The sequence below is a fragment of the Mus pahari genome, chromosome 14 (genome assembly GCF_900095145.1).
Source record: "Mus pahari chromosome 14, PAHARI_EIJ_v1.1, whole genome shotgun sequence".
Taxonomy (NCBI): domain Eukaryota; kingdom Metazoa; phylum Chordata; class Mammalia; order Rodentia; family Muridae; genus Mus; species Mus pahari.
The window spans coordinates 68,640,909-68,668,535 of record NC_034603.1 but is presented as its reverse complement, the minus strand read 5'-3'; the positions used below and the strand labels follow the sequence as shown (position 1 = coordinate 68,668,535).

Here is a 27,627-nt window from a genome sequence, read left to right as displayed (position 1 = left end):
TGAGACAGGGTTTCTCTGTGTAGCCCTGGCTGTCCTGGAACTCACTTTGTAGACCAGGCTGGCCTCGAACTCAGAAATCCTCCTGCCTCTGCCTCCCGAGTGCTGCGATTAAAGGCTTGTGCCACCACGCCTGGCTCCTCATCTCTTAATACTTATAACTTTTAAAAACTTAATTTTTTCTACCAATTTACCTGTAAGCAATGAAAGTGAGGCAGATGCATGCACGCATGCACGCACGCACGAAAGCACGCATGCAGGAACTATGTAGACCAAGCCAACCTCAAACTTGTCCTGATCCTGCTGACTCTGTTTACAGGATCACGGGAGTGTGCCTTGCATAGCTAACGTTTCCATTCCTAAATGTTCTCCTTTTCACATCAGAATAACACAGGGGCACCAGCAAACTGCATTCCATACGTTTGTGTTTTCTCCCTTGCTCAGAGGCTAACTCTCGCTGTCAGACCCCCACGAAACAGAAAGCCAGTCCAGCCCCAGCTCAGCTCTGTGTTGTGGAAGCCCCCTCAGAGCCTGTGGAATGGACTGGAGCTGAAGAATCTCTTTTCCGAGTCTTCCATGGCACCTATTTCAACAACTTCTGCTCAATAGCCAGGCTTCTGGGGACAAAGACATGCAAACAGGTACTTCTGAGGGAGGGCAACAGAATGAATGTGGATCTTTCCTCAGTGCTCACCTCCTCTCCTGTCTTAGCAGGATGGGTCCAGACAGTGAACCTCTCCTAGATCTTGTTGAAGCCTAGATCCTGGGGGGGTGGGGGTGGGGGACTCTGGGAGGAGTAGAGATTTTTTTTCTTTGAGATAGGTTTGGCTGGCCTAGAATAGAACTCATTATGTAGACTAGGTTGATGTTGAACTCACAGAGATCCACCTGCTTCTACTTCCCAGGTGCTGGCATTAAAGGTGTGTGTGCTGCCATGTCCAGCCCTTCTTTGCAGTCTGTATTCCAAGTTTCCAACACTAGGTTTTCTTATTTTGTTTTGTTTTGTTTTGTTTTCAAGACAGGGTTTCTCTGTATAGCCCTGGCTGTCCTGGAACTCATTCTGTAGACCAGGCTGGCCTCGAACTCAGAAATCCACCTGCTTGTGCCTCCCAAGTGCTGGGATTAAAGGCATGCGCCACCACTGCTCGGCTATCACTAGGTTTTCTAATTGCCACTCCAATACCTGGGTGCAGACCTTTTCCTTCTTGCTCATACCATTCCTGAAAATGCAGTTTGACAACACCTACTGATGGTCCAGACGCATGAAAAGACTGCAGACTGATAAGATGGCTCTGCAGGTAAAGGTGCTTGAAGACCTAAGTCAGATCTCTAGGACCCACTCATTAGGAGAGGACCAGCTGTTAAAGTTGTTCTCCAGCCTTCATACTTACACTACAGCACACACCTACACAAGCATGGACATGCATACATAATGAATAAGTGAAGTACAATAAAATTCTTTAAAAGAAATGGCAAGGAGAAAAGAGTGCAGAAGGGAGAACAGAGATGAGAGCCAGGTGTCTGGGCCAGTTTGTCCAGCAAGAAGCAGCCCAGCGCTGACACCCTGATCCCACAGCTCCCTGACTTCTGCAGTCTGCATGGTTTCTTCTGGGGCACAGCCATAAGCATTACTAAGCCAGGCTCTTCTGAAGGGGTTGGGAGCCTGTTTCATGCTCCTTCATATGGCTGCTGAGGAGAATTACGAGTGGAAGGGATTTGCACTTTCATTCCAGAGCCCATATCTGTTTCCTTGCAACACAGATGCTTCTTTAAATTGTATTACTTTTATTACTGTGTGTCTGTGTGTGGTGTATAAGTGTGTAAGTGTTCATGTGCCCTAGCATTTCTGTGGAGGGCAAAGAACAACTCTTGGGTATTGGTCCTTTCCTTAAGCAATAGAAGATGTGGAATAAACTCAGGTCATAGAGTTGCCTGGCAAGTGCTTTTTCCTGCTCAGCCATTATATTGCCAGCCACAGCACAGGTTCTTTACCCTAAAAGTCTATAGAGTTATATGTGATTTTTTTTTAAAAGGCAGCTGGGCATGGTGGTGTCTTTTAATCCCAGCACTTGGGAGGCAGAGGCAGGCAGTACTCTGAGTTCCAGGCCAACCTAGTCTATTGAGCTAGTTCTAGGCTATAGATTAGTTCCAGGAACTAGTTAGGAACTATATAGTTGGCTATATAGTTCCAGGGCTACACAGAAAACCCTATTTTGAAAACCGTACATACATACATACATACATGCATACACACATACATACAATATTTTCCTGATACTATCTATAGTTTTTGCAGGATATCAGAAGTTCCCATAGCCAAGAAGGGAATAAAGAAAAAGAGGGAGGGAGCACTAGAAATGAATGTTGTAAAGGAAGAAGCAGGTAGAGGAAGAGCCAGTTCTCCCTAAATGCTTCCCTGATGGACAGCCAAGGCTCTGGCACCTTTCTACCAACAGAGGGAGCTAGTGCTTAGCCCAGTGACACTGTTCCCATCAGGCCTCACTCAACACCTGCAGTTTTCTTTCTAAAAAGGCAGAGCCACTCAGGCAGCTCACCATGGCTTGAGAAGTGGTAGATGAAAGCCAGGATGATGTATGGCAGTACCGGCTTGGTAGCTCTGCCTCCCGGGTCTAAGTAAATCTTCAGTGCCAGTGTCCTCCCCAGCCACATCCTGTCTCTATTAAAAAGATGCCCCCATTAGCTGCCTGCAAATTCCAGATTCTTTTTTTTTTTTTTTTTTTTTTGGTTTTTCGAGACAGGGTTTCTCTGTATAGCCCTGGCTGTCCTGGAACTCACTTTGTAGACCAGGCTGGCCTTGAACTCAGAAATCCACCTGCCTCTGCCTCCCAAGTGCTGGGATTAAAGGCGTGCGCCACCACGCCCGGCCCAAATTCCAGATTCTTAACAAGCCCAGAACCTGGCCCACTTGCCTAGTCACCTCATCCCAGAGATGTGACAGGTCCTATTCACTTCTCTTCCAGGTCTTTCAGTTTGCAGTCAAAGAATCACTTATCCTAAAACTGCCAACAGATGAGCTCATGAACCCTGCACAGAAGAAGAAAAGAAAACACAGGCAAGGATTAGACAAAGGACTCTTAAGGGTCCTCAGGTTATCTGTGCTCCTTGGGGACACCCCTTGCCTGCCCCCTTGGTCACTCACTGCACTGGGCAGAACTAGCCCATCTTATTGGGACACTCAGATGAGAGCCTGTCTTCAGAACTCCCTCAGGACCTGTGACTAGGGCCAGCCCTTTCCTGTGCCCACACTGAGGACATGGCTGGCCTCTGCCTCTGCACTAAGATTATTTCCCCTTTCTTGGGTGTCGACCATCTTCCCCACTCTGCAGAGTTTGTTCCTTTTCTTTATAGTGTTGTTTTTCAGAGTTACATAGTGCTGTTTATTGATTGGAAGTTGAAAAAAAATAGCTGAGTGTGGTTATATACTTTTAATCCCAAAACTCAGAGGCAGATGGGTCTCTGTTCACGGCTAGCCTGGTCTGCATAGTGTCAGGTCAGCCAGAACTACATGGTGAGACCCTGTCTAAAAGATAAAAAGCATCACTCTGATGACCCTAATGTATTATCAGATAAGTAATGGAGGTGGTTCTAGCTCTAGCAAGGAAGGAAGTCCCTTCTGCTCTTCTCCTGTCAGCCTCTGCACTGTAGGCCTTTCCTCCTACCATCTTAGAGTTCTGCCAGGCAAGGGGTGAAGTGGCAAGAGGGAGAAGTGGTAGTGTGAGACAGCTTTGTGGCTTTGATTTGTCTGGGTTTTTGTTGTTTTGGTGTTTTGGGAGGAGGAGCCTCCTGCTAAAGAACTCAGAAAGAGCACCTTACAGTTGTCCAGCTGCCCCTCAGAGCAGGACACTGTCATGTGTCTTCAGAGGACCACAACTCAGACCTATTCTTTCTTTTTCTCCTAGGTTGTGGGCTGCACACTGCAGGAAAATTCAGCTGAAGAAAGGTAAGTTCGGTAGAAAAAGGGTGGGGGATAGATCAGAGTGGAGTGCATGCTTAGCATGTTCAAGGTCATGGTCTCCATCTTAGGTGCCTTGCTCATAGGAACACACACACACACACACACACACAGAGTTCAGATTGAGGCCTCACCCTGTGGTTATCACCCTGCTGCACCTATAGCTCTTGTTGGCCCTAGCTGCTTCTACAGATTGCAGATTTCTTTGCAGCATCTTCAGGGCTGAGCCAATGACTACAGCCGAGATGCTGTCTCAGAAGATAAACTTAAAGCCTTGTGGTCTCTTGAGTTTTCGAGTGTGCTGTTTGCCAGTTACAGACCTCTTTTCATGTTTAGAGTAGCTGCCTTGTTATCTAGGGTCATCTCTACACCCTGCCCACAAAGCAGATACTCTGTTGTTTATGCACAGGGGTCAGCTATATTATCAAGTGCTGAGTGAGTCCAGGGTCATGGTTGGGACAAGCATTTGGAACATTTGGAGGATAGGGCATCAAGGTAGCCTGGTTACAACAATGTCCTGCTCTTTTCTCTCTTTTAGATAACAATTCTACACAAGTGTATAACTACCAACCCTGTGACCACCCGGACCGTCCCTGTGACAGCACATGCCCCTGCATCATGACCCAGAACTTTTGTGAAAAGTTCTGCCAGTGCAGTCCAGACTGTAAGAGCACCCTGCTTTCACCATCGTCTACCCAAGTGGTTGGCCTTGGAGTGCCCAGACTCCTTCCTCCTGCCCCTTAGCTGCCTGTAGACTTTTACTATCCCTTTGCTGTGCTGCAGGCATCCTACAGGGAAGAAAGGTGTGATCTCCCAAGTTGTGGGGGTTGGTCTGTTCTGTTTTCTGATTTCTAATTTTAAAACTTTATTATTTTATGTATATGAGTGTTTTCCCTGCATGTATGTCTGTATTGTGGGGCATGCCTGTTGTCCAAGAAGGTCAGAAGAGGGAATAAGATATCCTGGTACTGGAGTTAGACAGTTGTGAGCCATCCTGTGGGTGCTGGGAATCAATCTCAGGTCCTCTGGAAGAGCAGCCATTGCTTCTAGCTGCTGAGCCATCTCTCCAACCCCTAGTCTACCCCCAACTCCTGAGCTCACAAAGTCTCAAAAAACAAAAACCAAAAAAACTAAACACTGGGTGGTGGTGGTGGTGCACATCTTTACCCCAGCACTCCAGAGGCAGAGGTAGGTGGCCCTCCCAAGTTTGAGGTCAGCCTGAACTACAGAGTGAGTTTGAGTTCCAGGACAACCAGGGCTGCATAGAAAAGCCCTGTCTCAAAACACAACCCCCACCACCAAAAAAGTCTTTTCTCTCCCTCCCATCTCTTGCCTTCTTCTCCCTCCCCACCCACTCTGTATTTTCAAGCAATTTTCCTTTTTCCACCTTATAGGTAGCTGAGATTACAGGTGTGTGCCATCTTTCCTAGCTGTGAAAGTAATGTTTAAGCCTTCAGGGTGGGATTCAGGAAGCAGGAACTAGACATGACGCTTCTCCATCTTGTTCGTAGGAGAGCTAAGAAGCAGGAGCTTCTGCTCTCAGGGTCTCCTCGTCAGGATGGTGATCTTTGCAAGTTAGAGCCAGAGAGATGGCTCAGTGGTTAACAACACTTCCTGCTCTTCTGGAAGACCTGAGTTTGGTTCCCAGCATCCATATCAGGCAGTTTACAACCACCTGTGATTCCGGCTCCAGGAGATCTGACACCTTCTGTCCTTGGACATCCACGCACACTTCACATACACATACACATAAATAAAAATAAAAGTGAACAAAAAAGTTACATGGGTTGAGTGTGGTAGTGTATAACTGTAATTAGGTCTAGACCTCCACTGTGGGAGTCTGAGTCAGGAGGATCAGTGTTCAAGGCCAACCTGTGCTACTGTCTTAACAACACCTACCACCTCTAGGTCTGTTTAGGTAGATACAGGAGCACTTTCCTATAACCAGCCCTAGCATTAGGAGAATGACATAGGCCTTGTACCCAGGTTAAACCTCGTCCCAAAAGAGAGAACAGGAGAGGGAGGGAGAGGGGGGAAAAGGAGAAGAAAAAAAGAACAGTTCTTCAGGAAAAGGCAATAAAATGAATTTGCCAGGAAGCCTTAGTTAGATCTTGGAACCACGTGAGGAAAGGAAAGAACAGAACGGATTCCTGTGCTGTCCTCTTACCTCTACCCACATGCACACACCCACTGAGTATGTAATTAAAGGGAAACGTTTGGAGAAAAGAAAAAGAATACATGCACAGACCTTGGGGATGACCTTGACCTCCCACTCCTCTCACCCCTACCTCCTGGATGCTGGGATTACAGGTGTGCACCATCACACTGGACCCATACGGGTTCTTTATGTCCACTGCAGAGTGACTATTAGACTAGCCGTTAATTCTATGACCTGTCCTTGCTATGCTTTGTCTGTATACTCACCCTGGCTGAAGTCCTCTTAGAACTTTTTCTTTTCCCCCAGCATATATTAAGTAAGCTGGATAAAGAACATTGATTTCAATATTTTCATATTAGCTGCAGTTTATTTTGTTGTTTATTTTGTTTTGTTTTGAGACAGGATCTTAGTATGCAGTCCTGGATGGCCTCAGACTCACAGAGATCTACCTGTCTCTGCCTCCTGAGTGGTAGGATTAAAGGCGTGCGCCGACATGCTCAGCTGAGGAGTTTGAATATATCTGGTAGGAGGGGCTGGGGTAGTAAAAGTGCATACTGTTCTTAGGGAACCCTAGATTGGTTCCCAGCACCCACATCAGGCAGCTTACAAGGAAGTGTAACTTTAGCTCTGAGGGATCTAATGCCACCTTTTGGCCTCCAAGGGTTTTTGCACTCAGGTATACATACTCACCCAAAGATACACACATATAATTAAAATTAAGAATATGTAGGGGGCTAGAGAGACAGCTCAGTGGTTAAAAGCAGAGAGTGTAGGTTCTGTTTCCAGCATCCTCATAACCAACCAGCTATAACTCCACTCACAGAATCTGCTGCTTTCTTCTGGCCTCTGTGGCTACTCAGGCATGTGTTTCACATAGATACATGGGCACACACATCAAATAAAAATACATACATACATACATACATACATACATACATACATCAAATAAAAATACATACATGCATACATACATACTTACATGGGTACACACATAATTTGGTAGGAGACAGGGTAGGAGGTGTCAGCAGAAAAATAGTTCTCCACTTCTTACCCACCTTAACCTTTCCTCATTTTTCCTGCTTGTGACCAAGCAATAGATGGCAGCCTCTGGGTTTGCAGAGGGCAGTACCCAGGCCTCTGTGCTGTGATTGTCACCTGACAAGGAACAGATAGTGATCTTAGCCACAGTAGATAAGAGCTTGTGCTGTTGAGAGCTGTGGGCAGCGGAGGACCACATAGAGCGGATGCGTTCGTTTCGGAAGCTGGTGCTTGTTTTGATGAGGAGGATTTACTGTGAAAAGCACTGATTTCATTTTCTTTTGGGTTCTTTCCACCTCAATTCTAAATTCTGTCAACAAGGACAAGAGGGGGACCCTGTTAGGAAATCTCCAGGTGACACTTAATATTCACACCTGCCTTTTTGTCTGTTGGGAATTAGTTCATAGTGTATGTGTATCTGTGTAAGCACACGTGTGCATGTGTGTGTGGCCAGAGGTTAATCTTGGGTGTCATTTGTGAGGAACCACCTACCTTGCTTTTCTAGATGGGATCTTTCACTGCAACTAAGGGACTGCTCACTAGCTAGGTTGTGTGGTGAGTGAGCTCCAGGAATCCATCTGTCTGCACTTTCCCTGCACTGGGGTTCACATAGGTGTTTCCATGCCTGACATTTGTATATAGGTTCTGTGAATCAAAATCAGTTTCTCATGTTTACATGGTGAGTGCTTTAACAACTGAGCCCGTGACCTGAGCCCTCAAGGAGGCACTTCCCTGTCTTAAGGGAAAAGCCAGATGTTCAGGGGAAGGAGCCTTCTGCCTGTTGTGCCAAGAGTCCTCGGATGTGTCACATTCACTTCTCTGCTCTCCCTGAGCCTGACCTGCATGAGTGCCCACTTCCTAACCATCCCCATCTCCCCACTCAGGCCAGAATCGTTTTCCTGGTTGTCGCTGTAAGACTCAGTGCAATACCAAGCAATGTCCATGCTACTTGGCAGTTCGTGAGTGTGACCCTGACTTGTGCCTTACCTGTGGGGCCTCAGAGCACTGGGACTGTAAGGTGGTGTCTTGCAAAAACTGCAGCATCCAGCGTGGCCTCAAAAAGGTGAGGTCTTTTCTTGGGTCAAGATGACAGTGGGAAAGAGGAAATGTTACCAGGTGTCATTGTTCCTTTGACTCCTCAGAGGGGTTGTATGTAAAAGTGCTTGACAGATCCTGTCAGTGGTCAAAGTAATCTAATTTTCCATTCTACTAAAAGGAGCAGAGAGGTATAGACCATTCTGTTCCCCTGTGGTGTTGGGTTGAAGTCCAAGTCTCTACACATGGGAGGCAAGCACTTTCCCTCCAGGCTCCTCAGCCCCAGAGTTGCCCCTTGTACTACCTGCATTATGGTGTATGCCCAGACTCAGCCCCGGAAGTCCACAAGGAAGAGGAGGAAAATATCCTGTTTACCATTTCCAGTTTTTGTTCTTACCCCTCAAGAGCGAAATGGTTTGGACCTTTTCTGTTTTCAGGTTCCCCTGACAGTTGGTAGTTCTTTCCACCTTCCCCCGTCCCACACGTGCACATGAAGCACTCACACCCACTCACACCCGCCCGCCTGCCCGCCTGCCATCTAAGGCTTGCCTCCCTCTCCCCCAGCACCTGCTGCTGGCCCCTTCCGATGTGGCCGGATGGGGCACCTTCATCAAGGAGTCTGTGCAGAAGAATGAATTCATTTCTGAATATTGTGGTGAGGTGAGTGTTCCAGGTTCAGCCCATGTTCTTACTGGGAAGGCGCTGACAAGAAATTCTGACTTTCTGTGGGTTAGGCTTCTGTGAATTCATCTCTAAATAACTCAGCCCAGTTTTCATGTGGCCTCTCAGGGGATCCCACAGAACTGTTTGCAATCCTGAAACAAACCACTGTTTGTCAAGTGTTGGTGTCTTGCTCTCTCTAGCCTTCACCCTGGGCAGCTTTGGTGGAGAGGGGCTAGCAGAGTCTTGCTCTCCTGCAATGCCCCTTCCCAGGTCAGACAGTGTCAGACCTCGAGCAGGCATGACATCCACTTCTTCCTTGTTTACTCCTCCAGCTCATCTCTCAGGATGAGGCTGATCGACGAGGGAAGGTCTATGATAAATACATGTCCAGCTTCCTCTTCAACCTCAACAATGGTATGGCATGGCCTTCTGTACCTAGGTGATCATGTGCAAGTCTTCACCTTGGCTGTGATCTAGGTTCAAATCCACACTGACTGGACCGATTCTTGAAGCAGAGTGCTGAGCTGAGCTTGGAAGCCTGCTGGGCTCTGCTTCATTTCTGAGTTGTGTTAGGAATGGGAACATGGGCACTTCCACTTGAGAAAGCTACCCTAACCAGTAGATGGGAGGAGATCCAAAATTGAGAGGGAGGACCCCCAGGGGATGTTCCCTCACAAGGAGGCAGGCTGCACTTTCACTTCTCCTGTTACTATTCTGGGCTTCACGTTCCCATTAGATTAAATTGTTTCTGTTATCTCTTAATGGATCCTAAACTAGAGCTACAGAAGCAGGGATTGAAGCTAGGCACATTTCTCAAGCCTGTAATCCCAGCATTTGACAGGCTAGAACAAGAGAGCTACCACACATTTGAGGCCTGCCTGAACTACAGGAGATCCTGTCTTCAACAAACAAAAATGGGCACAGTGGTACAGACCTGAAGTCATAGCACTGGGCATGAGGGTTACAGTAAGTCCTGGGCCATCCTGGGCCACAGAGCTAGACCTTGTATCCCCCAAAATATAGTTTCCTGGGGCACTCATGATTTTCTTTGATTTATGTCATGTAGATTTTGTAGTGGATGCTACCCGGAAAGGAAACAAAATTCGCTTTGCAAACCATTCAGTGAACCCCAACTGTTATGCCAAAGGTGAGTGAGTCTTCAGGAGCCTAGGAAGTGGGTGGGCTGGACCAACTGCTCATGGCCTGTGATTCTTAACCGTCACTCGGCTTCTTTCATGGCTGAGTTACTGTTTTCCAAGGAGACTCTTGATGACTATCTGCCATCATTTTAGGCCTCTCCTTTCATACTTGGCGCTTTCCATTGACTACATTAAAAATGCCTTCCCGTAACCATGCTTTAAAGGTCACCATTTCCCCAAACTCACTGCTGTAAAAGCAGAGTCAAAAGCTGAGAGATAAGTGCCTGCCTTCATGACTGCATTCTGTTCCCATTTGATCCTATTGGGAATTTAGAGAAAACCAGCCCAGACTTCTCATGAGCGCAGGCTTGCAGTGTGGAGTGCCTAGGAAGGCTTGGACACTAGCCTAGGTCTGTCCTCTCCTCTCTGCAGTGGTTATGGTGAATGGAGATCACCGCATTGGGATCTTTGCCAAGAGAGCAATTCAGGCTGGTGAAGAGCTCTTCTTTGATTATAGGTGAGGTGATTGGGAAGGAAGCAGGAGTGACTGTTGGAATTGCTTTGGGACTTAGAGCCGCTAAACTGGGGGGAAGAGAGGGTCTGCAGTTGCCATTGTTTGCCTCAGAACTATGAACATTCTAAATGGCTGCTGGAGATCGGGTGGAAGGGAAGCAGGAGGGGACCCCATCTTGTCAACCGCAGAGTAACCTGGTTCCTCCTCCCTGCCCTGGGATAGGTACAGCCAAGCTGATGCCCTCAAGTATGTGGGCATCGAGAGGGAAACGGATATCTTCTAGCCCTCTGGGCCCCGTGCCAGTGCTGTGGTGTCAGCACTGTCATGGCTTCAGGCACACACCACTGCTGCTCCAGCTCCTGCAATGTCTTCCATGCTGAGAAACCCCACCCACCCTGCATAACTAGGCCTCCACTTTATTCCAAGGGGACACACTGCCTCAGTGAGAGGGGAAACAGAGGCGGTGAAGACCTGGTCTCCCGGGAGAGTTCAGATGTAAGAAGCTGCACTTCCGTGTTAAGAGGAGGAGATGGTGGGCTTGGGATGATATCAATGCTTGAGTTTTCCTCAGCTCCCAAGCTGTGGGCCCTCAGGAACCAACCAGTGCTACCATTTTAGCTTTCAAGAGTTCTATGTCACTGACTGTGCTCAGGGTTAAAGGTGAGCCTGGCAAGCATTGCAGACAGAACTCAAAGGGAGATGTGTCTCCATGCCATCAAAGCAGGAATTTAAGGATACAGGAAGGAAAGCTAAGTTCCCTCATCTTGTGAACACAGAGCCAGCTAGACCCTGGGGAAAGGCCTAGCTTATAGATTACGGGGGTGGCAGGGTGTTTCAGGCTCCCAGGAGCATGTGCCAGTGACCCACTCCTTCCAAAGTTCTGGCTCAGTGGCAGCATGCCTAAGCTGTAGCTGAGCATGGTTGGGAGTGAGTACTCTGGGTGAGTGAAGCTGCAGCTGTCCCCACCCTCCACTCCTCAGTGGCTTGTCCATGGAGCAGCTTGCTGCTTTCTTCAGGGTAGCTGAGCCTAATCTAGGCTAGAGGGAGATGTTGCTGGTCTGTTTTACTCCGTCTTTAGTACCTGCTTTTGGTTGTGTTTGCGGGTGGGTGTGGGGTGCCATTGCACATTTAGGAGCATGTCACAGTGCAGGGTAGACTGGCAGGCAGACCACCATTCTCTGGGATTCATAGAGAACAAAGCACTTTAACTCTTTTAGAAGGTTGATAGATTGGAGTGGGGTTTGAGCCAAGTCTCTGCCCGAATCCCACTTCTGAAGGAGTTAGAGGAGAGTGGAAGATTCTGCAGTTTAATATCATCTGAGAGGCAGGAGGAGCTGTCTTGACACAAGAACTAAAACTAGTCAGCGTAGCTACCTTGGGTCTGGTGTGCCTGCCAAGTAGAGCATGTGCTGGAAAGGGCACTTGGGTAGATAGAGACTGCCCTAGGTAGGGTTAGAATGGGGCACAAGCTTCTTGCTTCCTGGAGAACCAGAGCTCCTGTGGTCCTTGCTAACCATTCCCTTTTCCCACCAAAGAAACCAGACTCCCTTCTACCACACTGCCTCTTAGAGATCTGCATGGGATATACATGCTTGTGCGCATACTCACTCCTTCACTACACTGGTAGGCCCATGTGTACCTCACACTCAGCACACACTCTACAGCTCCTCACAGTAGTCTCTCCCACACCCCCATTGGGCCAGTCCCCACCCAGTTCTGAAACTGACATCTGCTGGGGGGTTATGTCTGTTGTGTGTATCAGGGTTACCCTCCAGCCTAACTATAGGGTCTGACTTACTCAGTTCTGGGAAACCAGAGACTGGTGGAGGGGCTGGTCATGAGGAATGCTTTAAAACATGGCTCTAGACCTCAGCCTCCCTCAGCAAGCATCACTGGCAGCCAGCCCTCCTCCAGGTTAATACTACTCATGCTCCTCCAGCCGCCCACTCTTGGTTCCTGCTGTCCTCTATTTTTAATGACGGGTTTCACCCCTCCTCTCCACTTCTGCCCCACGTCATGTGGTAGGTAAAGTGAGGTGCTGTGGACTGGTGGGGAACTGGCGTACATGCGGCTTTATTGCCAGTGAATTTCTTGCACTTTAAAGTCCTGTGGCTTGTGACCTCTTATCTAATAAAGTGTTAAGACTCCATTTTGGCAAGTTGTGTCCTCCATGCTTGGGCTGGAAGCATAAAAGGTGGTGGCATGGGAGCAGGTTGGGTAGAAGCGTTAGCACTCTGATCCCCACCATCGTCCGCGAGTGAGATAGTGTGACCAGGTGAAGCCCCTGGCAGGTGGAATAGCTTTTGGTTTTTGGAGACAAGGTTTCTTGGTGTAGCCCTGGCTGCCCTGGAAGTCAGCTCCGTAGTCCAGGCTGGCCTTGAACCCAGAGATCTGCCTGCCTCTGCCTACTGAATGCTGGGGTTAAAGGTGTGTGCCACCACTGCCTGGCTTATATGCATAGGTTTTGAGGACTAGAAATTTCCAAGCTCTCAGAATAGTTCCCTTAAGAAGACTTCATTCCTTGGCCAGGATGTCAGCTACCACGCACAGACGGGGCTCTGCCACGCTGCTTTATTGAACCTGCTCAGTTGAGGGCACAGCGGGCTCTGCCCTGCTCTAGAGTGCCCAGCACGTGGGTGAGAGGCTGGCAGGACTCACTAGACATCAAACACAGAAGGAGCTCGCTACAAACTGGGCACAGCACAGGACAGCCCACTGAGTTCTTTTATATATAAACAGATAATTAAAAAATTAGAGTAATATATAGTTCTCTGGAGAGAGACTCTGCAACAAAAAATATATATATAAAGAATATGACCTCCTGGGTAAACGCAGCAGCATTTCTGAGCAGAGGGGGAGGGCTCCTCATGCATTGGAGAGGGCCAGGCCTGTGTACAGGCACCAAGGCTATTGCATATTTTGGAAAGGGGCGGAAGAGTAGAGGGCTGGCTAGGCAGGGCATCTGCATTATCTTTTCTACTCGCAGGCTTTTTATGGCTTTGGCTGAAGCAAGTGAAGCAGCGGAGGTACTAAAGTGCTAAACTGAGGCCTCTTGGTCTCTGTAAGAACAAAAAGGGTTGGGTGAGGTGGGGGTGGGGATGATGAAGTTCTTCCCTCAGCCCCAGCTGAGAGGAAGCAGATGGAAGACAGCCGGTCAGCAGGGCAGGAGGGAGGCTCCAGGGTGTGTTTTAGCAGCCTCTCGATCCCCCACATCTGTCCCTGCTGATAGTGTACACAGGAAGGGAGGCAGTTCATCTCCCCTGCCCTTCTTTGTTAATCCTTGCCAGCAGCTGGGACAGAGATGGCAGGAAAGGCCTGTCTCAGCTCCATGGGCTTTCTCCTGTAGGGCAGTCCAACAGCCTGGAGCTGGGGGGGGTGGGGTGGGTGGGTGGAGGGATGAGCAGGGCATTGGTTTAGGCAGTGAGGCTCGGCCACTCCCTTTGGTCCCATCTGTAGCTCTGTGCACCAAACTTGGCAAGAGGGGGATCCTCCTGGTGAACAGAACCTGCTTAGAAGAGCCAAATGTCCCTGGCAGGGGAAGAGGGAGGGGAGGCAGGAGCTGAGGGGACTTAAAGGAGTTGGCCTTGGTCCCTGAAGCCCTTGTGACTCATTCAGACCTGGACTCCTCCAAGATCTGGGGGAGGTTCTGATCCCTGGGGCCGGGGCCAGAGGCTGGCGCTGGGGCTGGGGCTGGAACCTGTGTGGGAGCTGGAGTAGGGGCAGGGGCCTGGGCGGGGCCTGAGGGAGGGAGGGGAGCTTTGCCACCAGGATGGGAATCGTGGGTGGCCTTGGGCTCGTTGGTGTGGTAGGAGCCCTTGTATCGATGATTTTGCAGATAGAACAGCACCAGCATTCCCACAAGCCCCAGCAACAGGAAGGCCACCAAAACTGAATGGAAGAAAAGGAACAACTTAGGGAAGGTCTTCGGGGCACACACATACACACTCGGCCAAAGCATCACATATACCGTGTATAGCAAGCATAGCTGTCAGGCCATGGCTCTGTCTAGAATGTCTGAATTCTCGGCTTCTCCACTGCCCACTTTACTCTTTCCGTGTCTCTGACGGCTTCTCCAATTTCTTATTTTTCTAGATGTTACTATATTTCTATTTTTCCTCATCCTGTAACTAGGGCTGCATTTTAATATTTCATTTCAATTAAAAATTTATAGCTGCCTAGTCCTCCCCCAGCTAAATACTGATGTCAGCATAGCCTGTCCCTGTCTCCTTCTTGCCATCTCACAGCTACGCCTCCACCCACCCTGCTTCTGGGGACAGGAGCCAGGGAGGATGCTGGCAAGGTGGTCTTGGGAAGTCGGGTTCGTGGTCAGTGCTACTTACAGCCTAAGAGTATGGCAATCCATCCGTCATCATGGTAGTATGGGAAATCTAAAGAAGAGGAAAGGCCGATTAAGAGACACTGCCTCTGTATTCAGAGCCATTTCCCATCACTGTTACCTTACCCCACCCCTTGTGTCTAGGGATTCACCTGGGGGCAGGTACCAGGGATCAAGTTCCGGTGGCACCTCAGAGACAAGGCGTGGCATAGCTCCACAGTTAGATTCTGACAGTTCTCCTTGAACCCGCATGGCCTCCGCCAGCTCAGCAGTCATGGGGCGAGGGGTTCGGAAATGGGTCTTGAGAGGAGCCACATTGTTGAACCGGACACCAGAAAGGCAGCCTGAGAAACCTGGGGTGTTGTACCGCTGAATCTCTGGGTCAATGATTCCTGTCTCTGAGGGAGAGGTGGCCAAGAAAGAGGCATCAGGGTTCACCCAGAAGCCTTGCTGCTCTTCCATTTCCCCTCCCACTGCCCTCACTGCTCTTTCTGCTTCCCCACTCTCCCCAGATCCATCCTCACAAGCAGCTTACCCATCACACGCCCTAGATACAAGGCCTTGGGTGAGTCCAGCTGGCTGTCCACCAGGAGGGAGAACTTCTGTTCTGTCAGCGGGAAGTAGTCCACCTAGGGTAGAAGTGCGGGAGGGAGGAAAACCCTGGATGGACACAGCCAAGACCAGGAAGGGATTCACTCTGCCCAATAAACCCCTGGGCCCAGAGCTAGGATTTGGCACCTGACTCAATCTGGTTTTGACCCTTGGCTTTGCAGTTTGCTAGTAGCTTGACTTTCATTTCTGGTTTTGTTTTGTTGGTTTTTTTTTTTTTTTTTTTTTTGGGGGGGGGGGCGTTGGTGGTGGTGTGGATGGGGGAGGGCAGGGTCTATCTACATAGCCCTGGCTGTCGTGGAATTCACAGTGTAGACCAGGCTGGCCTCAGAGTCAAAGATCCATGTCTACCTCTGCCTCCCAAGGCTTGAGCTACTGTACCAGCTATACTTTATTTCTTATGGGGAGTGCCACAATTTGTCTGGAGTTCAGGTAACAATGTAACTGTCATTTCTCCCCTTTTCCAATGTGGATCTCGGGATCAAACTCTGGTTATCACGCTCTCCCCACTGAGTATCTCACCAGCACCAGCACCCCCTTTTCATACAGGGCTTCATGTAGCTCAGGCTGGCCTCAGACTTGCCATGTAGCCAAGGATGATCTTAAACTCCTGCTCCTCCTGCCCCATCCTCCCATACACTGAGATGACATGGCTGTGCAGTGCTGGCCAGGGGACCCAGGGCTTCATGCCTAGTAGACAAGCTCTGTGTCAACTAAGCTACATCAGTATCTCCTACTAGACTGACTGAGGAAAACACTTTACCTTCTGTTTACCAGCCTGTTTACTGGTTTATAAAGTGAAGCTCAGAGTAATTTCTTTTTTGTTAGTTGGTTTGTTTGTTTGTTCCGAGATAGGGTTTCTTTGTGTAGCCCTGGCTGTCCTGGAACTCACTCTGTAGACCCGGCTGACCTCGAACTCAGAAATCCGCCTGCCTCTGCCTACCAAGTGCTGGGATTAAAGGAGTGCGCCACCACTGCCCGGCCTCAGAGTAATTTCTAGCCACACCTACTTCACAAAGCTGATGTGAGGGTCGTGAGAGGTGATACATGTGAAAATCCCTTGTATACTGAGCTGTGTTTCAGACATGTAATCATTAGACGTTTTCTTGGTGCCATAGCCAGGATGGTGAGGCTATGACTTAACTGGCCCATCCCCTTCCACCTGTACCTGGATAAAGAGGTTTCGGTAGACCCGGGTGATGTTGACACTATGGGGCTGGCCATCAGTCACTGGCCGGGTGGTTAGCTGGTACACGTAGGGACTGGTGCCCAACTGATACCGAAGCTGTAGGGTCCCTGTAGGGTGGGAGGAGGAACATGGGCTCTTCTCTCGGCTTCCACAACCCCTCATCTTCTAAAGGACTGGATCTTTGCATCAGTCAATCTCTGCGGGAGTCTGGGCACCTGGAGGGAGAGAGCCGAGGAGGACTTACCATCCTCCTTGATGAGCACAGCCATGTAGTCACGTACGAAGGAGCTGACATAGAGCAGGACTGCAGGAGCAGAGCTGGTGCTGAAGCTGAAGGAGACCTCCTCTCCAGTAATATTGTAGACAGGCCCTCGATACCCGGGCACTGGCCGGCCAGGCCTCGGGTACTCGGGCAGACGGTACCCAGGGCCATGATACCCGGGCACGTAACCAGGAGTGTCGTAGCCTGGAATATAGCCAGGCTCATAGCCAGGCACTGGCCGGCTCAGCATGTGAGAGAACTCCCGGGCCGCAGAGCGCAGTGCTGACTGGAGGTTATAGCGCATCCATGTGCCAGTCTCAAAGAATCCGCCAATATCTGAAGCAGAGAAAACTACTCAGTCACAAGTTCAAAGGGTTTTTATGTCACCGACCCATGCACACACCTGTATCTGCCACTATTTGCTCCCCCCCCCTTCAATTTTGGAGACACTGTCTTTGTAACTCAAATTTATAGCCGGCCTGAAAAGTGCTCGCTTTACAGGCCCACACCAACTCTAGCACCAAGTAGAAGAATAATGGTATAAGAAACTTGAAAGGTCATCTGGTCTCATCCCAGCATTTACTGGTGAGGACACTGAACCCTAAAGATGGGTCATGACTTCCCCCGAGGATGCTGTTTATGTGGATGGCCAAGATGAAAATTAAGATACCCCGACTCCATCCAATTATGTGTTGTTATTCATACTTCCTATGTCTCCCTAAATTACCAGACTCTACCCACAGTAACCTACTTGGGCCAGCCTTAAGAAAATATAGTCTGGATATGTTGAATTTCAAGCTTCACCTCAACCAAGAGTCAGTTTGTAAGATGTGTTTTAGGAATTCAGTGATAGACAGGAAATGGCCAGGGGAGAAATGTATTGTGAAGTCAAAGTCAATACCAGAGCTAGGACAGTTGTTCAGTTGATAAAATGCTCACTGTACCAGTGTGAAGACATGAATTCAATCCTTAGCACCCCCACACAAAGTTAGTTGTGATGGCACACACTTGGAATCCCACTGCTGGGGAGGCCAAGGCAAGAGGATCTCTGTGGCTCACTGTCCAGCTAGTCTACCTAATTACTGAGTTCCAGGTCCCAGTGAGAGACCTGTCTGAAAACACAAGGTGGATGCACCTGAGGTCGACCTCTGACCTCCGTCGTGCACCTCCATACATACATGCACATACATCTGCATGTATACAAAGTAGATGTGCATGGGGTCTGTGTGACCTTGACAACAGTGGGAAAAATGGGAGTTATTTGCCTAATGTTGGGGCTCTTGTGTCAGCTAGCTCTACTGTCCCTCTGCTTTGCATTATGACTTTGGAGTTACCCAGCATATTCTAGTTGCCTGATTGCCCCATTTTAAGAGCTCAGAAGTCTACTGACAATTCTAGTTTTCCATGACTGCTGACTTGTAATCTTCCCTCTAAACTCCCATCATGCCCTAAGGCTCCTTGCCATCCCCACCTCCCCACGCCCGTCCCATCCCTAGTAACTAGCAGCACTGACCATGATTGCAATACGGCCCATCAAAAGCTGTGAGGTCACAGTCACATGTGTAGTAGCTGTATCGCTCCACACAGCGTCCTCCATGGAAACAGGGGAACCGGGGGTGGGTGCAGTGGCCCGTGCAGTTGGGGAAGGTGCCCTCAGAGGCATTGGCACGGCCCTCCAAGTTCAGAGTCACTCCATTCAAACGCATGGCCCTCAAGCAGCCCACAAAAGGGCGCCTCTTAAGCTCGGCAGATCCTGGTCAGGAGTAAGTAGAGAAGCTGAGGCTGGAGATGGAGGTCAAAGGTAGAAAATCCCAAGAGCTCCCCTAAAATGACTGTAGAGACAGGAATCAGTACTGTGAGGGAGAAGGGAGCCGGGGGGGGGGGCTAGGAGGATGGACTAGGATATGAGGGAGTGAAGGAGATGCATGGCCCCTTGGCTCACTTGGGCATAGAGGATTAGAACATGGGCTTTCTGGAAACATGGCCCACGAGAGTGTAGGAATGTCATGGAGGCTTTCTCCCTGCTCCTGGGTTCTTGCTTACCCACATAGAGGGGTTGGTCATACACCAGCCAGATGTAGGTCTGCAGGGGCATGGGCCTTAGCACCCAGGGCCGGTGATCCACTCGCAGCCGGGCCTGCTTCACGTTGATTTCAGCTCGGACCAAATGCCACTCATCATCGTTAAACTCAAAGTCATCCGAGTGCACTGTCAGGTTCTCATCCCCATTGCCAATATCAAAGGCAAAGACCACATCCCGGGATGCTGCACAGCATGACAGTAGGTAAGGGAGTAAAGGGGGGCTCGGATCCCCCAGATCCCTCACAGTATTCTTGCCCAATACAATCTCCTCACCCTATGGCCCTCCACTTTGTTCATAGCCTAAGACAAAATCTACAAAAGGCTAAAAACCACAATATGTCAATCTGTTCCCCTGTTTTACAGATTCCCTGCAATCAGTTTCCATGCCCAGGCTAGAAGCATAGCTAATTAGAGATGGTTGAGACCTCAAGAGCCTAGCTCCTTTTTCACAAGAAAAGGGGTAAAGGGCCCACAGAGGCAGAGCATGTGCCCAAGGGTCTCCGGCCACATAGCCAGACACCAAGACAATAAGTCTAGGACCCAGAGTGATCTCCAGTCCTCTCCCTACCACCTCTCAGAAGGGTGACCGTCCTACCCCCTAATGCAGCCCCCTCAGCCATCTCTACCCACATTCCTCCTAGCCCTGCCCACTTACTGTTGAGCTCCACTCTCACGTAAGGTCGGCGCCACCGGCAAAAAGGACCCCCCATGTTCTCCAGGAAGACACCTGAGGGAGCCGAGGTCCTGAAGTAGAAGGAGACGTCAAGGCTGTGGTTGGCTCGGATTGGAGGGAAACGCAGTGCAGCTCCGGTGTGGAAGGAGATGGTGTTCCAGGAATTGCCTGCAAAAACGGGGTGAGCAAGGCCTTGTCAAGGGAGCTAGAGGGTGGAGGAGCAGGGAGAGCTGGGGAGACTCTTTGAAGACAGATGAAGATGTGAAGTGAATAAGGTGCAGAGGTACAAGGAAAGCAGGGGGTCAGGTCACAGCAGGAGCATCTATCTGGCCATGTGGCTTAGAGATTCCCAGTGGATCAGGGAAACAGTCAATACTGGACAGGCACACCAAAGGAGTCTGCCACTCACGGTCACCATAGCAGCGCAGAGGCCTCAGGAAGAACTGAGCTTCAGAATTTGAGCGGTTTGTATCACCTACCACTACCTGAGTGACAGGCAGATGGTCTACAAAGGTCAGGAGCCCCTTGTCTGTTCTCCTGTGGGAATATAGGATTCGGTGACTCCACCTTGCCTCTCAGCTGCCCCTGCAGTCTCCAAAAGCAGGCCCTCCTGTTCTCACCACTGTGGCTGGTCGGCATCACAATTGCAGTGCAGTGCAGGGTCCACACAGCTCTGGTCCAGCCCACAGGCACAGCGCTGGATCCCAGGCTGGGAGCCTCCCCAGTAGAAATGCTGTTCCTCATTGCGGCCAATCCAAAAGCTGTAGGGGTAGCCTCCTGGGGAAGACACCAAGCAGCTTCCAGTCCCTGCCTCTCCATCAGCCTCTGAGTTCCTCATACCTAGGTTCAAGCAGCCCTGACCTTACCCCCACCCAAGGATCTCCTCCAGGCATGCCTTTGCCCTCCCAGCCGCCAGCATCAACCTGCAGTGTTGAGCAGCCGAGAATTGTAGCAGGAGAACTCGATCCACTGCTCACAGTGTTGGGAAGCGTTGGCCAGGGCGCTGACTTCCTCCCAGGAGGCATTCCAGTATTGGATGGCCCCCAGAAAGGGCCGATCCATGCTGGAACCAGTCACTCGAGTGGTCCACAGCCTGTCATGCCGCACAACTGTCCACGCTCGGTTCTCTGAAAGAGAAGGGACAGAGCTTTGGCTGGACATGAACATTCTGTCTCCCTCCTTACCAACCTAGCTGGAGCCTATCAGAGTGGCTGAGCACTTCCCTTCAGTCCAGCCTTGGGCCCTCCACACTGGAGGATGGAGATGAGGCTACTGGAATGACCAGAACTGGGAAGTTAGCTGTAAGGCTACATTGCACATTTTTAGATGTCCCTTTTCCCCACCGCCCTTTACCCCCCACTACAGTTTGATCTTGACCCCTCCTATAGCTTCTCTGACCCCCACATCTCATACATTGCCTAGTCAACCCTCTACCTCCACCCATCAAAGCCACTTACCTCGGATGTCACAATACACCACAAATGGCTTCAGGGGTCCACTGCCATCAGGATCAATGGTGTAGTTTCCAGAATATTTCCCACTGAGCCGATAAGCCTCACAGGACTCCTTGTACAACGCTAGTGGGGGCGACAAGACAATTGTGGAGCTAGAAGGCTAAAAGAATGGCCATCCCTACTACCTCTAGCAGCTTCCTGATCCCCAACAACCTTCCCCTCACTCCCTACACCATCTGGCTTACGTTCGTGGCAGGTAACTCCCTTGTAGCCGGTAAGTTCGCAGTAGCAGATGAAGTCATCCCAAGACTGGTAGCATCGTCCATCATGCTCACACATGTTAGGGCTGCATCTGTGGAAGGGGTCAGGCACCAAGGGAAGGAAGCTTGGGACCAGCTTCCCAAAGGACCAGGTCCCCGGCTTACTTCCCACCTAACTGGCTGTGTACAACCCCAGACATAGGGACACTAGGTAGTCTACAGGGATCAAGTGCTGTCCTCTTTATGCCAGAAGAAAGGAAAGTGCATAGGCCCTGCCAAACAAAAACCTTAGGACTGAATAGAAAATTTCTTTCAATCCTGGGTACCTGCAACTTTACAGAAAGAAATAGGAAAGAGGTGAAGGAAGACTCTGTGTGTGTGTGTGTGTGTGTGTGTGTGTGTGTGTGTGTGTGTGTAGGTGGGGGCATGGACATAAGGAGTAGGGAGATTATTTTAAAAAGAAAATAATGAGGTCACTTGCTAGGTATCAAGGGGTCACTTCTAGATACCTGTCTGTGATGCCACATGTGTCAAAGAGGACCTCAGCAAAGTAACCGAGCTTCCGAAACTCTACCAGAGTGAGGTTGACCAGTTGACCGTCCACCTTGAGCAGCTCCATGCAGCCATGGAATGCTGTCTGGTTGGAGTGGCAGCCCCATCGACTGGCTGGTTTGGGACAACCTGGAGCAACCACACCTGTAAGGTCCTTCCCAGAAGAGCTCCCAGATGCCCCGCCCCCACTGGGGAAATGCCAACAAAGAGCCATACATAAATGAAAGGATGCAAGAATCAAAGTGCAAATAATGGCGAGGACCTACAGCTCAAGGTCCCAGAGGTGAAAGGAGGCTTGGTCTCTCCAGTACACTCCATATGGCCCCATCAGAACTGAAATAGGACCTTCCCACCCAGAGACAGGGCAAAGTTGCCTCTCACCACCAAAGAAGTATGAAGTCCCTGTGCGGATCAGCAGTGGGTATGAAACCCTGACCTCTGCCCCTTCCACATCATCAATACTGATGACTGCATGGTTTTCCTGTGCCACAAAATTCACCTCATGCCAGAAGCCATCATTCAGGCGGTACCCTGAACGAGAAAGGAGAACGGGGTAAGTGGGTGGAGGCAGTAACCAGAATATGAGAAGATTGGTTTGTTTTCCCCCCATCCCCACCCCATCTTAAAAAAAAAAAAAAAAAAAAAAAAAAATTTTTTTGAACTGTGTGCATGAGTGCAGTACCCCAGGAGGCCAGAAGGAGGCGTTAGATCCTCATGGAATCACAGGGGGGCGTGGAGAGCGGTTTAGTAGCTAATGATACTACTGTTCTTGCACAATTCAGCCCCTTGCTGTGCTTTTGAGACAGGGTCTCACTGTATTCCAGCCTGGCCTAGAACTCACTATGTAGTCCTGACTGGCCTCAAACTTGTGGTTTTCCTGTCCTGTCCTCCCAGATGTTGGGATCATGGGCATAAATTATCACAAGCCACCAGAGAAAAGATGGTCTCGAGTGGGGAAGCAGCAACCTCACTCTGAATCCCAACAGCAGTCTAAGTGCACCCAGTTATTACACTTCACTCCCTTCGTAGTGGCACCTCTGACCGCTCCCGTCACTATCCACAGCCCTAGACGATGATATAGTGTGCAAAGCTGGTTATAACTGGCAAGCATCTTCAGGAACCCCACAGAAGCGGAACATACCTGTTTCTTCCAGATTTCCCCCCCCCGCCCCCTTTTCTAGCCTGCTTCTGCCTCCCCAGGGCCCCTCACCAGCAGCAAACTGAAGCTTCTTGCGGCCAGTCTGCGCGATGGATACATTGACTTGCCCTTCGCTAAGCATCAGCTCCACATGACCCAGCCCGTCCCCCATGTGGGAGAAAAGGAGCAGCCCTGTGAGGTCCCAGGTGCGGAAGCGAAAGGAGACTGCTAAGCGGCCTCGGCGTGGAAAGCCAGGCACTTGGACGAAGTTGTGAGGGCCTCCGAAGTTGATGGGGTGTGGAACGGGATCCAAGCAACGGAAAGCCACATTACCCTAAAAAAAAAAAAAAAAAAAAAAAAAAAAAAGAATGGATGGATGGATGGATGCATCAGGACTCGCCATCAATATTCTCACTGGGTTTAAGACCCAGTTGAAACACTCCCTAAGAATTCCAATTGTGGTCCTTCTAGTCCCTGTGCAAATATGCCCATGTTTGTGGAAGAGACTCAAACAAGTCTCCGACCCCCCCACCCTGTGTTTGCTTCTAATGTCCATAAAGCAAAAGAAAAAAAATAATCCCTCTCAGAGTGCTAAGAGTATCCTATAGCACAAGCCTAATTTAGCGCAAAGGCTGTGGAGCATGCGCACAAGCTCCTGAGGGGAAAGCTTATCAAAAGACTTTGAGTGACAGTTTAGTGACTACCCTGTCACTTCGGAGTCACATGCTCCTAGTAAACTGCTCTCAGCCTCTGCACCTCCTTTTCCTCGTTGTCTATGAACTGGACCCATTCACAGCCTAACTAAGGAATGAATGGTACTAAGGTCTCTGAGTTCATGGTACTTCCCCCACATCTGAGAATCTGACCTTCAGAGTGAGAGTCTCATTCCCAACAAGACCTCTTTCCTCTCTGCCTCTTGGCTTTCCAAGTGGCTTTAGTGTCCCTGTCCTCCCAGATCTCCCTGCCCACTGGCCTCGAAGGTGATCCGCGAATGGCGCATCACTGCCATTTCTGCAATGTTGATCCGGTTGTAGATCACGTTTTCTATGCAGCCACGGAAGTTATGACGGTAGGCCAGGTTCTTACGTGCTGCGCCCACTAGACCCCCGATGAATATCTGTAGGAAGCAGGTAAAGAGAGATTTCCATGGGCTTAGGGGAACGCCTGCCTTTCCTGTGCGCATGAGCAGTAAGTACCCTTTTTCCACAGACAGGGACTAGGCCTGGCTTCAGAAAGTCTTGGAACACATTTCTCCAGGGTAAGTGCTAATAAAGCTTGTGTTCAGGTTTAAGTCTTAAACACCAGCACTAGTTGGCTGTAGGCCTTCAGCAGGTCTTACACACTTAAAATACAGATGGAGACATGGTCTTTATCAACTGCACAGAATCGTGGGAGGAGACTAGGGGACAATTTTCTACTTTTCCCCTGTACCCCAAATCTGAATTTCTAGACCCATCTTAGGAGATCTCCAGTGAGGACAATAAGAACTGGCTCTCTGGCACATGTGGTAGGGTGGGGAGTGGATCCCTCCCCACACACATTTATCATTTGTCACATCCCCCAACATGGTGCCCCATCCTTGGTCACCTCATTTTCGAGATTCAGCCTTTCAAAGTCGCCGTTGAGCACAAAGTGATGGGCGTAACCATCCAGGGTGAGATTTGCATCCCGGCCATATCGATCCACCCGCACATAGTGCCAGCTTAGGTCGTTAAGAACGCCACCAGCGCTCACCGTGGTGTGACCAGGTCTTGGCTGAATGGGACTGCTGCCTGAGGGCAATGCAGGACAGGGTGAGGACTCTAGCAGGCTCTAGTTCCCCTGCTAGCAGCAACTCTCAACACAGAGTAGAGGCTACCCAGGACCCAGTCAAAGCCTGGAGCGGAGAGGAGGCCGCTGCTTGCATCTCATGACACGAGTGTTAGGAAAAGCAAATGAGATACAAAAAAGCATTTTGTGTGTCTGTGTGTGTTTATGATGCCATGGTCAAGGTTACCACACGGTTGCTAAACCGAATCCAGTTCTCCCGACTCCACGCCCGCTGCTTTGCTAGCCCCAAGCGCTACAAAAGAGTAGTTTGGTTCAGACAGTTAATGGGGAAAAACCAGTCTGAGTCAGGGCACCCCCTGTAGGGTTCTGAAACTCACCCAGGCTCATGTGCAGCAGCAGGTGTGCCCCTTGCAGTTCTAGTGTCACATAATCCCCCTGGGAGCCCTCGGTGTGCAGCAACAGCCCATCCTTCTCCTCTGTCTTGAAACTAAAAGCGAACACGTCCCAAAGACTTTGGCTGGCGCCTCGCTGGAAGCGGTATGAGATGGCATCGTCGCCGTCAAAATACAGGATATTGGATGCTGTGCAAAGGACCGTGGGTGGGCGGGGGACCAGGGAGATGGTCCCTCTCAGGATCCTCGCCTCCACCCCCTGGCCTCCACAGCCTTACTGTAGGGACAACCATAGATGCCCAGCCTCAAGCCGATCTTGCCGCGCGGGTTCCAGGCCAGTGGCACGATGCGGATGTAGCGAGCCGTAAAGTGGTAGTGAAGGTCATGGCGGACCACTGCCGAGTCATTGACATTACCGAAGAAGGTCTGTGGGGATTTGGAACAGTAGTAACCATGTCCCCACCCTTAGCTTCTCTGGCAGCAATGACTTCAAACCTCCCCAACCTTGAATGGGACAGAAACAGGCGTTTGTTTACTCCATCCCCATTTCTCCATTATTACACATAGGACTGGTTTTCCTGGTCTAGACTGTCCTATTATTTCTTCAAAGTGAAAGTCTAATGCCACTGTCCTCAGGAAGCTCTCCCAGGTTTTACCCTAAAGTATGTTAAACCTTATGATTGGCGAGAAACAGTCCGAGCTGACTAAATTCCAAGAGTAGAGCCCTGACCTTTGCCTCATGCTGTCCCCTCCCCTTGCCTTCTCTTCAGGCTAGTGCCCAGCCCAGGGCCCAGAGTTGGGGAAGGCTCCCCAAGTATGTGCTACTGGGCACCGAGAGTACCGCGTTATGCCCTTGTTGGTAGAATGGCGTCCAGCTGTCCACACGGTCCCCGTAGAGCAACATGTAACGTGTGACCCAATCCCAAGAATTAAAGGCTCCCTGTGTGGCCACAGCCCGGATCCGATGTTTCTTCATTAAGTCGATCTGCAGCCAGGGATTCGGGTCCCCAATCCGGGGCGACCATCCACTGATGCCTACAGAAGGGGTAAGGGGCTTTTACCATCCACTACCCCTCTCTCCGTTCTCTGGAGTCCTCCTCCCCTCCTTGGTTGGGTAAGCTCACCGTGTAGCCGGGCAAAGCGGGCTGTGGTAAAGAGTCCATAGTAGGAGGAAGCGCCCAGAGACCGTGCATACAGAGGCCCCACCAGCTCCTCATTGCAACCGTCTAGAGTGGGGGTGGGGGCGAGGACACGAGCTTGTTAGTGTGAGCCCCCCTCTTCCAAAGGCTGTGCCCACTTAGTAATTAAAGCACCTCTTCACTGCCCCCCTGTGGCTGACTCAGCCCTACCTTAAAGCCGGGCACTCAACCTGGGCTTCAGCAACAGCTACTCCTCCGTGGGAGCTTACCTTCCCCTCTCAGGGTAACTCTATGCCTCTATCTATAGATACAAAGCCAGATTCTTGCTAGCCTAGCGCCTGCCCTTGTTCAGTACTCCCTTAAATATAGTCCCCAAACTTCAGCGGATTTAAAACCTAAATGGGCCTCAGAAGATGAAATTAACCCCAGCCTTACCATCACTTCCGATCATCAGCACCCCCCTCACTAAAACATGAACCGATCCCCAAATCAGACTTTACTCCCAACCTACCCTTCCCCCCCCCCCAATCCCACTCTTAGCGTCATCCTTGGCCTTAGTCAGGGTCAACAACTCCTATTTGAATTCGAGCCATAAAACCCAGCCTCAACCACAAACCCTACCTAGTTCCTGGGCCAGCTCCCAATTCTAGCCCCAGCCCCTTAGGGAAAAGCTTCAGCTCTAGCCTGTGTCACCAGTACCGCACTTAGAGCCAACCTTAACCTCAAACCTAGGCTCCCACTTGGATTAACAGCTCCAAATCCCCTGGGCTGACTGGTTCCTCAGATCAGAGATCGGCACCAGACAGCGGCGGCGCGCGCTCAGCAGCCTCAAAGCTGCATTGCGGAGCGCTGGGGAGAGGGAGGAAAAGGGAGCGAGCTGGCGCGTCCGGGAAGGATCGGCGACCACCCAGCCGCAATGCGGTGTAGGACTCGCCCTACAAGCTCCAGATTCCTGCACCAAATCCCACCTGCCTCTGAGACCAGCACTCACAGTAGCCCCAGCCCCGAGCTCCAGAGACCACCGTGGCGAGCAGGATGCTGAAGAGCCGGAGACGCATCATGCAGAGCTGACCAACGCTGGGTGTCAGCCTTGTTGCGCCGCTAGGGCTCCCGTTCTGGTTCAGGCCCCCAGCTTTTCTCCTGGGTTCGCGGCTGACCGAAGCTTTTTTCCCCCGTCCTTATCTACCCTTCCCTTTCTCCTACCCCCAATCTCTCTCTCTCTCTCTCTCTCTCTCTCTCTCTCTCTCTCTCTCT

The 27,627-nt window shown here is 50.3% G+C and overlaps 3 protein-coding genes across 4 annotated transcripts in view; 2 read left to right on the top strand and 1 right to left on the bottom strand.

The window, feature by feature from the left end:
* Positions 1 to 12,666, top strand: part of Ezh1 (enhancer of zeste 1 polycomb repressive complex 2 subunit) — a 32,514-nt gene extending 19,848 nt beyond the window's left edge. The window contains exons 13-22 of the mRNA XM_029546143.1: positions 387 to 638; positions 2,979 to 3,070; positions 3,918 to 3,958; positions 4,509 to 4,634; positions 8,051 to 8,229; positions 8,766 to 8,861; positions 9,197 to 9,278; positions 9,931 to 10,011; positions 10,436 to 10,520; positions 10,740 to 12,666. Coding sequence (XP_029402003.1) covers positions 387 to 638; positions 2,979 to 3,070; positions 3,918 to 3,958; positions 4,509 to 4,634; positions 8,051 to 8,229; positions 8,766 to 8,861; positions 9,197 to 9,278; positions 9,931 to 10,011; positions 10,436 to 10,520; positions 10,740 to 10,800 — 1,095 coding nt within the window. The 3' untranslated portion in view covers positions 10,801 to 12,666. The remainder of the gene's footprint in view (positions 1 to 386; positions 639 to 2,978; positions 3,071 to 3,917; positions 3,959 to 4,508; positions 4,635 to 8,050; positions 8,230 to 8,765; positions 8,862 to 9,196; positions 9,279 to 9,930; positions 10,012 to 10,435; positions 10,521 to 10,739) is intronic.
* A 561-nt stretch (positions 12,667 to 13,227) lies between these two features.
* On the bottom strand, positions 13,228 to 27,587 carry Cntnap1 (contactin associated protein 1). Of its 2 annotated transcripts, none has more exons than XM_021212848.2 (24): positions 27,365 to 27,587; positions 26,359 to 26,460; positions 26,076 to 26,269; positions 25,513 to 25,660; positions 25,220 to 25,423; positions 24,660 to 24,844; positions 24,046 to 24,189; positions 23,145 to 23,406; positions 22,316 to 22,465; positions 21,892 to 22,063; positions 21,368 to 21,474; positions 21,126 to 21,245; positions 20,592 to 20,795; positions 20,289 to 20,445; positions 20,078 to 20,205; positions 19,651 to 19,836; positions 18,957 to 19,178; positions 18,427 to 18,666; positions 16,896 to 17,249; positions 16,631 to 16,758; positions 15,389 to 15,482; positions 15,006 to 15,251; positions 14,858 to 14,905; positions 13,228 to 14,405 (listed from the first exon to the last, which is right to left on the bottom strand). In XM_021212848.2, the coding sequence occupies exons 1-24, from the start codon at positions 27,432 to 27,434 to the stop codon at positions 14,125 to 14,127; spliced, it is 4,146 nt and encodes a 1,381-aa protein (XP_021068507.1). In that variant the 5' UTR covers positions 27,435 to 27,587; the 3' UTR covers positions 13,228 to 14,124. The 2 variants fall into 2 exon arrangements, with proteins under 2 accessions (XP_021068507.1, XP_029402221.1); XM_029546361.1 differs by lacking the exon at positions 27,365 to 27,587 and adding an exon at positions 27,089 to 27,162.
* Positions 26,203 to 27,627, top strand: part of Ccr10 (C-C motif chemokine receptor 10) — a 4,481-nt gene continuing 3,056 nt past the window's right edge. Inside the window, exon 1 of the mRNA XM_029546362.1 lies at positions 26,203 to 26,280. Within this exon, the coding sequence (XP_029402222.1) occupies positions 26,266 to 26,280 (15 nt within the window). The 5' untranslated portion in view covers positions 26,203 to 26,265. The remainder of the gene's footprint in view (positions 26,281 to 27,627) is intronic.